The sequence below is a fragment of the Gekko japonicus genome, unplaced genomic scaffold, assembly GCF_001447785.1.
Source record: "Gekko japonicus isolate JY-2015 unplaced genomic scaffold, Gekko_japonicus_V1.1 scaffold666, whole genome shotgun sequence".
Classification (NCBI taxonomy): Eukaryota; Metazoa; Chordata; class Lepidosauria; order Squamata; family Gekkonidae; genus Gekko; species Gekko japonicus.
Window position 1 is genome coordinate 193,330 of NW_015160854.1, and position 10,662 is coordinate 203,991.

At 53.6% G+C, this 10,662-nt stretch overlaps 1 protein-coding gene across 1 annotated transcript in view; it reads right to left on the bottom strand.

The window, feature by feature from the left end:
* The window catches only part of GPR137C (G protein-coupled receptor 137C), a 38,062-nt gene extending 27,862 nt beyond the window's left edge, over positions 1–10,200 (bottom strand). Inside the window, exon 1 of the mRNA XM_015421341.1 lies at positions 9,856–10,200. Coding sequence (XP_015276827.1) covers positions 9,856–10,200 — 345 coding nt within the window. The remainder of the gene's footprint in view (positions 1–9,855) is intronic.
* Positions 10,201–10,662: the final 462 nt, after the last annotated feature.

A 10,662-nucleotide genomic window follows, 5' to 3' on the forward strand; every position in this document is an offset into this window, starting at 1 on the left:
CCAAGTGAAGCTGAGAGCTTTCCCCCTGCTTGCAAATCCAGTATCTTGATGACTGTGGTCACAGCTTGACCCTTTGTCAGACCGGGATCCTGTGGATTTAAGGACAGGATAACACTGGGTGAATCTGGCAAGGAGCAGTTCAAGATGCTGGAGACGCCAAGCGAGAGCAGCCCAGGAACATTTGCGAGGGACGCGGAGCATCATGGAGCCAGTTTGGTGTAGTGGTTAGGAGCGCGGACTCCGATCTGGGAAAGCAGGGTTGGATTCCCCACTCCTCCACAAGCAGCTGCTGGGGTGACCGTGGGTCAGTCACAAGTTCTTCCAGAGTTGTTCTCTCACGGGCAGTTCTTGAGAGAGCTCTCTCAGCCCCACCTATCTCACAGGGTGTCTGGTGTTTTTTTTAATACAGTTTTATTAGTTTATGTATAGAAAAGGGGAAGGGGAAAGAATAATTTGACATTCTGCATGCAGATCTTCTCATAAAAGTTTCACAATGATTATGACCATCTTTTCTTATTGTTCTTCGTTTAGTCTTCGTTCCTCAGTACTTATGCTTTAACCAGTCATAGAACACCACCCTCCATGGTCCCATAAATTCTTCTTCCAGTGGGTAAGGGAAGGGAAAGGAGCCGGTGAGCCGCTCTGAGACTCTGAGTGAAGGGCGAGGTATAAATCCAATCTCTTCCTCCTCCTCAGGCCAAAGGGCACAGCAGCAGCGACTACTTTGCTACTGAACAGATTTTTTTAGTTCCATGGCATCTTTAAGACCAGCAAAGTTTAATTTTGGGTATAAGCTTTCGTGGGCATGCCCACTTCTTCGGCCACTCATCTGAACCTACTTTGCTACTTTGCTACTGTAATTGATTACTTAACTTAATTTAAGTCAAGGTAAAGGTTCCCTTGCTCGAAAGCCAGTCGAGTCCGACTCTAGGGTTGCGGTGCTCATCTCCGTTTCAAAGCTGAAGAGCCAGCGCTGTCTGAAGACATTTCTGTGGTCATGTGGCCGGCATGACTAAACACTGAGGCGCACGGAACGCTGTTACCTTCCCACTGAAGTGGTACCTATTTATCTCCTTGCAATTTCTTGCTTTCGAACTGCTAGGTTGGCAGGAGCTGGAACTAGAGACGGGAGCTCACTCAGTCATGCGGCACACTCGGGTCTCGAACTGCTGAACTACCGACCTTCCACAACCTGCAGTTCAGCGTCTTAACCACTTGAGCCACCGCAGCTCCTTAACTTAATTTATACCCCTCCTTTTGTCCCCAATGAAGACTGAAAGGGGCTTACACTATTCTCCTGTCCTTCCTTTAGTCCTCACAACAATCCTGCGAGGTAGGTTAGGCTGAAATGTATGACAGGCCCAGCCAACTTTTAGGGCAGAGTGGGGTTTCTCACCCTGGTCTCCCAGATGCCACTCTAAGCCACCACACCACCCCGGCCTCCCTGCCCGTCTCTCCCTTGCCCAGAGCGGGCACAGGCCACAGGGCTGCCTACACTCGTCACTCCAGGAGCGAGTTTGAGACCCGCTACAGTCTGAACTCCCACAGGCTGCGGCCTTATGGGGTTTTGCACAAAACAAGGAAACCACACGAGGATCCTTGAAACAGTCCTGAGTCTTCACACAAAGGAGCTCTATTCACGGCTTCTGACCACAAGCGACCTTGCTTGGTGTTGCAATCGTACCATTGCGGGGTTAAATTCAGAGTATCTTATTATGGGCAGGAGCCAGACTCCACCCTGAGGGCTGGAACTCGAAAGAAAGGCCTCTGCCTCCTCCTGTCCCCTTTTCAGTGATAAACAGGCTGTTTGCTCACCCTGCAATGAAAGGGATCATTTGTAAAGGAAAAGATGTCCCTCGACAAAAGCCTAGCAGCACATTGATTTGGAACGGGCCCACAGCTCCCATTCCGGGACGGCTTCTAAGGGGGAAGGCGCAAAGCGCAGCCGGGTTTTCCCAAGGAGATTCCGGATTCAGCCAGGGCTCCAAGGCCTGTTGGAGATGACAGCATGGAATTTCGGGCCAAGCCCTGGCTTTTCGCTGGAAGGGCTTGGGACGCCGCCAGCAACATCCCAGCTCACCTGCCAAGACCGCACCTGCCCCGGACAGGTCAAATCGCATGAGGTTTAATTTTAAGTAAATCTCACACCACCTCCCTGCGTGAAATCACAAAGCACACCGGAGTAGCCACTCACCTCTTCCTCCTTCCAAAACCTCATGCCCCCCCCCCTCCACTGCACCCAAGTATTCACACAGGAAGCTGCCTCCTACTGAGTCAGACTCCTGGTCCATCAAGACCAGTATTGCCTACTCAGACTGGCAGCTGCTCCCAAAGGTCTCAGAGGTCTTTCGTATCACCCACCGCCAATGCTCCCTCTAAGATGTGGAGTCTTGTGAGCAAAAAATCTACTTTGCGAGCTACCGGCATTAAAGTTGTGAGCGGGCGATTTGGCTACTGCATAAATTAGTTTGCTCCGGAGCCATCTTTCCTGAGCTAAGACAAAAATCTGTGAGCTGGAGGCTAAAAAACTGTGAGCTGGCTCACACTAACTCAGCTTGCAGGGAACACTGCCCACCGCCTGATCCTTTTCAGCTGGAGATGAAAGGTAAAGGTTTCCCTTGCTCGAAAGCCAGCCGAATCCGACTCTCGTGGTGCGGTGCTCATCTCCGTTCCCAAGCCGAAGAGCCAGCGCTGCCCGAAGACTTTTTCCGTGGTCATGTGGCCGGCATGACTAGACGCCGAGGTGCACGGAACGCTGTTACCTTCCCACCGAGGCGGTACCTATTTATCTACTTGCAATGTCTTCCTTTCAAACTGCTAGGTTGGCAAGAGCTGGAGACGGAAGCTCACTCCGTCATGCGGCACTCGGGTCTCGAACTGCCGACCTTTCGGTTTGCAGCTCAGCATCTTAACCCCCGAGCCACCGCGGCCCCATTCTCCTGATGGCCCCTGGGTTTTGGCCACTGTGTGACACAGAAGAGTGTTGGACTGGGTGGGCTGTTGGCCTGATCCATCCAATACGGCTTCTCTTATGTTGTTAAACCACTTTGGGCCTCCTTGGGGGTACAGAAAAGCAGGGTAAAAAGACGAGTGGAGATGCCACCTGGGAATTTTGGGCCAAGCCCTGGCTTTTCACTGGAAGGGCTCAGGACGGTACCGGCAACATCCCAGCCGCCCCTCTGTTCACCTGCCAAGACCGCACACCTGCGTCGGACAGGTCAGATCCAGCGAGGTTTAATTCTGCCATTCGATGATTTATTGGCTTACTTACATCATATATAATATATTCCACCTTTCTGCCCCGTGGGGAACCAAACGGACTTAACGTCAATCTCCTCATGGAAACAATCTGCTCTCCCACCCCTTAAGGTAAAGGATTCCCTTGCTTGAAAGCCAGTCGAATCCGAGTCGACGGGGCGGTGCTCATCTCCGTTCCCAAGCCAAAGAGCCAGCGCTGTCCGAAGACTTTCCTGTGGTCATGTGGCCGGCATTACTAGATGCCGAGGCGCACGGAACGCTGTTACCTCCCCACCGAAGCGGTGCCTATTTATCCACTGGCAATGTCTTGCTGTCGAACTGCTAGGTTGGCAGGACGATTTAGGTAAATTAAAGGTAAAGGTTCCCTTGCTCGAAAGCCAGTCGAGTCCGACTCTAGGGTTGCAGTGCTCATCTCCGTTTCAAAGCTGAAGAGCCAGCGCTGTCCGAAGACGTTTCCGTGGTCATGTGGCCGGCATGACTAAACACCAAGGTGCACGGAACGCTGTTCCCTTCCCACCGAAGTGGTACCTATTTATCTACTTGCAATTTCTTGCTTTCCAACTGCTCGGTTGGCAGGAGCTGGAACTAGAGACGGGAGCTCACTCAGTCATGCGGCACACTCGGGTCTCGAACTGCTGGACTACTGACCTTCCACAGCCTGCAGTTCAGTGTCTTAACCACTTGAGCCAGACCCTTTAACACCTACTCAAATTCTTTCAGCCTCCTCCACCTGCAGAAGTGCTCAGCCTTCAAGCACTCTTACTCCTCTTTCTGGAGGCTACGCTGGACTTCCCACTTCTCAACGAAAGAGAGAGAGAGAGAGAGAGAGAGGATTGGATTTATACCCCGCCCTTCACTTGGAGTCTCAGAGCGGCTTACAAACTCCTCTCCCGTCCCCTCCCCACAACAGACACCCTGTGAGGTGGGTGGGGCTGAGAGAACTCTGACACAAACTGCTCTTTTTCAAGGACAGCTGTGCCAGAGCTTGTGACTGACCCAAGGTCACATCAGCAGGTGCAAGTGGAGGAGTGGGGAATCAAACCCGGTTCTCCCAGATTAGAGTCTGCACACTTAACCACTACACCAAACTGGCTGAGGAATGAAGAACTGAAAACCAGGAAGATGATACTCTGAAAGTCCAAAGGGAACAGCCCTTCCTTACACGGAATGAACGAACTGCTCCGGGGACTACGTATGAATAATTAGGCCGCAGGCCCCTTGTGGAATTATTCCTACGGCATTACCAGAACCTTATGACACCTGGAATTACAGCAATTGCTGGGAAATGGGACGTACTGCCCGGACGGCTCTTTAGGGAGCTGCCGGTATATGAGGTGCTTTCGCAGAGTACAACACAACAGGTCCCTTGCCCCAAAGAGGTTACAGTTCTATTGCTTTTGCTGACGAATCACTTCCTACGCATTTTCAAAGCGACCACGCCTAACTTGCAAGAACCGGGGAGGTGAAGCGCTGGCAAATGGGGCCAGCATTGGGTACCCAAGGCGGAAAACACACAAGCGCCCCCCCCCCTCCCCCTTTTCTGCAATCAACATGGTAAACAAGCCACTGGAAACTGTCCAGCACAAGCCTCACTGAAACAGATGGCAGGTCTCCTGTGGCTCTTCTTCTTACCGGCGGGACTCCCGAAAGAGAAATTCCGCAGTGGATTCTCACTTCCCCTCTTTCCTTTGCCGCTGCTAGCCTTCAGGGTGCCCGCTGCAGAACCCCCAACGCAGCCACTGCATCTTACGTGCAAGATGCACCAACGGCCTCCTTTGCTTGCCTTCGGTATACAGCTCCACACATTGGAAAACGTGGCCTCTCAAAGCTTATGACAAAGCGACGGCGCCGACGTATTGCGGTGGTTACTGTCCGACTCACCTGGGAGACCCGGGTTCGAATCAGCGTTCCCTCTAAGCCGAGGGTGAGCCAGCTCACAGTTTTTCAGCCTCCGGCTCACACATTTTTGTCCTAGCTCAGGAAGGAGGGCTCCAGTGCAAACTGAGTCACGCAGTATTTATTTTTTGATTTGTTATTTATTTATTAAATTTGTATCCCGCCTTTCCAACATGGGCTCAGGGCAGCGAACATAGAGGCAAATGCCGTACATAAAACAATAAACAATCATTACCTACAAAACAGTTAAAAGTTGGTGCTCAACAGACCATATCAATTCCATAATAAAATGCCAATAACAACAACACACTCCGAGTAAACACAATTGTCTCTGCTAAATTGATGTTACACTATAACTGTCATCCCCATACCAGGGCCAGTGTGCCTCATGATGTTAATACGGTGGTGGTACAATGGTGGTGGCAGCCCCTACTCAAAAGCCTGGCGGAAGAGCTCCGTCTTACAGGCCCTGCGGAGCTGCATAAGGTCCCGCAGGGCCCTGATCTCCTCCGGGAGCTCGTTCCACCAGGTAGGGGCCACCAACGAAAAAGCCCTGGCCCTGGTTGCAGCATATTTAACTATCTTGGGGGCTGGGATAACCAACAGATGTTGCCTCCCCTGACCATAGTGCCCTTGGGGGAACATATGGGGAAAGGCGGTCCCTCAGGTAAGCCGGACCCTGGCCATATGGGGCTTTAAAGGTAAGAACCAGCACTTTGAAACCATTTGTAGCCAAATTGCTCGCACACAACTTTAATGCCAGCAGCTCACAAAGTAGAATTTTGGCTCACAAGACTCCACAGCGTAGAGGGAGCATTGGTTTGAATCCCTGCTTGGCAGCGGAAGCTCGCTGGGCGACCCTGGGCCAGTCACATGCTCTCGGTGTAACCCAGCTCATAGGGCTCTTGTGCAGATAAAAGTGAAGACGAGAATGATGTACGTCCGTTTGGTTCCCCACTGGGTGGAAAGGTGGAATATATTATATATGATGTAAGTAAGCCAATAAATCATCGAATGACGGAGCTGGAAGGGGCCCGACAGGCTATCTAGTCCAACCCCCTGCTCAAGGCAGGATCAGCCTACACAGCATCCCTATAGAAATAATCTGCCCAGCTCTCTGAACTGTGGGAAGGACCCTGCAGAGTCCGCTATCCCTTAGTTAAACTTTGCAGATGGAGAAACCGAGGCACGCAGAGGTGAGATTTGCCGGAGGATCCCCGATGAGGTCATGGCTCACTTGGGGCTTCGGAGTCGGGCAGAAGACGGCCCCGACACCCTGTCACTGCGCCTGCCCAGCAAGATGACCTCAACCATCGCTCGACTTGCTTCCTGGAAGGCTACGGACCACGTACGGGCGTCCCCTGGAACTTGCCAGTGCCGCTGTGTGTCCCCCCCCACCCCCAGCGTAGCAGTCCAAGCAACCCGCAGCCCAGTCCGACTCACAGAGTGCTCTCTTCACCAAGAGCTTACCCCACAAATAAGCCTCGCAGAGGACTAAAGGCCAAAGCCGTCCACCACCACCCACCCCACATCGTTCAGCGTCAGCTCCTTTCAGAGCTTCATCTCTTAACAGGGAGAACGCGCTCCCAGTCCCTGGCACCTCGGTCATGTGAACACCTCCCCCTCCCTCTCCCTCCCCGCGGGAGAATGAAATCATTGTTGACACTCCCTCCTAAGTGACAAGACGATTCTGCAGCACAGGGGAGGGGGGTGGCGGAGAAGACGGGTTCACCGGCAGGTCTGCTCCAAAACTGTCAGATCGCCAACAGCTGGGGGAAAGAGCAGCCTTGTAAAAAATGCAAATCACCGCTAAGGAGAAAAGGCATCCAGCCGCTTAAGTGGGAAGTTGGAGGGAAGGGAAGGTGGAACACCGACAAGCCAGAATGCCGGGGCTTTCCATGATGCGGGGGGGGGTGCATTTAAAGGGCTCAGAAGAGCTGATGGGCAAAAGCCCCACCAGCTGTGTTCCCTCTAAGCCGAGTGTGAGCCTGCAGGGCCGGCCCCAGCTTATTTTGCACCCTAGGCGAGGATCCCTTCTGCGCCCACCAATTTTCAAAAATAAATGCATTTTTGGAAGAATGAAAAACACAAATAATCAAGAAACTCTCAGAGTACGGGGCTGGGTGCAGTTTGTCGCCCCTAAGGGCCGGCCCGCTCTAGGCGATCGCCTAGTTCACCTAGTGAGTGAGCCGGCCCTGCCTCCAGCTCACACCTTTTTGTCTTAGCTCAGAAAGGATGGCTCCAGAGCAAACTAACTGATGCAGGAGCCCAATGGCTCGCTCACAACTTTAATGCCAGCAGCTCACAAAGTAGAATTTTGGCTCACGAGACTCCACAGCTCAGAGAGAGCATCGCTCATGGACCAGCGTTCCCTCTAAGCTGAGCTAGTGTGAGCCAGCTCACCGGTTTTTAGCCCCCGGCTCACACATTCTCGTCGTGCCTCAGGAAGGGATGGCTGCAGAGCAAACTGATTTAGGCAGGAGCCAAACGGCTCACTCACAACTTTAATGCCAAGAGCTCACAAAGTAGAATTTTGGCTCACAAGACTCCACAGCTTAGAGGGAGCATTGCGCATGACCAGTGTTCCTTCTCAGCTGTGCTAGTGTGAGCCGGCTCGCCTTTTTTAACCTCCGGCTCATACATTTTCGTCATACCTCAGGAAGGGATGGCTCCAGAGCAAACTGATTGATGCAGGAGCCAAACGGCTGGCTCACACCTTTAATGCCAAGTGCTCACAAAGTAGAATTTTGGCTCACAGGGCTCCACAGCTTAGAGGGGGCATTGCACATGACCAGTGCTCCCTCTCAGCTGTGCTAGTGTGAGCCGGCTCACCGTTTTTTAACCTCCGGCTCATACATTTTTGTCGAGGAAGGGATGGTTCCAGAGCAAACAAACTGATGCAGTAGCCAAATGGCTCGCTCACAACTTTAGTGCCAAGAGCTCACAAAGTAGGATTTTGGCTCACAGGACTCCACAGCTCAGAGGGAGCATTGCGCACGACCAGTGTCCCCTCTAAGCTGAGTTAGCGTGAGCCAGCTCACCGGTTTTTAGCCTCCGGCTCACACGTTTTTGTGGATGCTCAGGAAGGGGTGGCTCCAGAGCAAAGGAACCTACGCAGCAGCCAAATCACTTGCTCACTTTTTAAAAAAATATATATTTTATTTCAGCTTTAACAATATACAACAATACAAGGAGAAAAGAAACTTGGGAGGGACCGAATAGTGAACACATTCGACCAGAGAGAAAGCTCAAACATGACGTCAGTGGGTCACAAAGTAGAATTTTGGCTCACAAGGCTACACAGCTTAGAGGGAGCATTGTGCATGACCAGTGTTCCCTCTAAGCCGAGTTAGTGTGAGCCAACTCACCGGTTTTAAGCCTCCGGCTCACACGTTTTTGTGGATGCTCAGGAAGGGGTGGCTCCAGAGCAAAGGAACCTACGCAGCAGCCAAATCACTTGCTCACTTTTTAAAAAAATATATATTTTATTTCAGCTTTAACAATATACAACAATACAAGGAGAAAAGAAACTTGGGAGGGAGCGAATAGTGAACACATTCGACCAGAGAGAAAGCTCAAACATGACGTCAGTGGGTCACAAAGTAGAATTTTGGGTTCCCAAGACTCCGCAGCTTAGAGGGAGCCAACAATAGGAGGCGGCGGCGGCGGCGGCGGCGCGGCTCCAAAGCGGTGACGTAATGCCAGCCGGCGGCCCCGAGCGCGGCTGTTGCGCCTGCCGAGCGGGGCCGAGCCCAGTTTTTTTCCCCCTGCAACCCTACAGACAAACCCCATTTGCTGCTTCTGCAACGCTAAAGACAAAATCCGGTTTGCTCTTTCTGCAACCCTACAGGGAAACCCCATTTGGTTTCTTCACGACCCTGCAGACAAACCCCACTTGCTGTTTCTGCAACCCTACAGGGAAACCCCATTTGCTTTCTTCGCAGCCCTACAAGACAAACCCCATTTACTTTCTTCGCAGCCCTACAGACAAACCCCACTTGCTCTTTCTGCAACCCTACAGAGAAACCCCATTTGCTTTCTTCGCAACCCTACAGAGGAACCCCATTTGCGTTCTTCGCAGCCCTACAGATGAACCCCACTTGCTGTTTCTGCAACCTTACAGGGAAACCCCATTTGCTTTCTTCGCAACCCTACAGAGGAACCCCATTTGCTTTCTTTGCAACCCTACAGACAAACCCCACTTGCTGTTTCTGCAACCCTACAGGGAAACCCCACTTGCTGTCTTTGCGACCCTACAGAGAAACCCCATTTACTTTCTTCGCAACCCTACAGACAAACCCCACTTGCTGTTTCTGCAACCCTACAGGGAAACCCCACTCGCTTTCTTTGCAACCCTACAGGACAAACCCCACTCGCTGCTTCTGCAACCCTACAGAAAGACCCCATTCGCTTTCTTCGCAACCCTACAGACAAAACCGATTTGCTTTTCCTCCAACCCTACAGACAAAACCCCATTTGCTTTTTTGTTTGTTTGTTTGCAACACTACAGAGATACACACACCCCTTTGCTTTTTCTTTGCAACCCTACGGACAACCCCCCCCCGGCTCTTCCTCCAGCAGAGCCGCAAAAGGCAGGCAATGCAAACCTCGCCCGCTGCTCTCGAGGAGAACCGGGCAAGTTTCCCCGGCCGCTGGGAGTCAACCAGCAGCGCCACACACACAGAGGCAGCGACACCTTACCTCTGCAAAGTAGAGGCTGAGCAGGCAGAGGGTGGCGAAGAGGAGGCAGCCCGGGCAGCAGAAGAGGAGCCAGTGCGGGAAGGCGGGCAGGCGCCGGCGGGGGGTCCCGGCTCCGCGGAGGGCGCCCTGCAGGTAGAAGGAGAAGAGGACGGTGCGGAGCGCCGCCCAGGCGAGGCAGAGGAAGAGGCAGACGGAGCGGTAGCTGAGCCGCTTCTCCCGCGAGCAGAGGAGCAGCCAGAGCTGCAGGTAGGCGAAGGCGAAGAGGCTGCCGTAGAGCGCGGCGTGCACCAGGCTCAGGCCCAGCTCCACCGCCCAGGGCACCCCGCCGCCCTCCCGGAGCACCATGGCAGCCGGGACCCCCGCGGCCCCCTCCCCGGCTGCAAGGCGCCCGCAGCCCCCCTGCAACCCGCCCCATTGGCCCGCGCGGCGCCCCGCCCACGCCGCCTCCCCGTGGGCCGCGGCCTCCTGCCAATCGGGGAGCGAGCGCCCGCCTCTCCTCCCGGGCTCCCGGGGAAGGCGTCTTTGAGGTTGGGGCCGCCCGCCCGCGCCGGATTTGCAGCAGCCCGTTTCTTGCGGCTCTCTTGCTGTTTTTTCTTTCTCTCTCTGCCTGCCGGGTTTGCTTTTCTCCCCTCTCCCGGATCAGCTGAGCGGCAGGCCGAGAGAAAGGCGGGCCTGCGCGCAAATTGGGGGGCAGCGGTCTGTCTCTCCCCGTTTCTGCTGCGAATCCGGATTCAGAGGGAGCTAATCCGGATCGCACGGGCTGCGAAGCGGGACCCCCCCCCCCCCCGCTTGCAAAGGGGAGCCGTA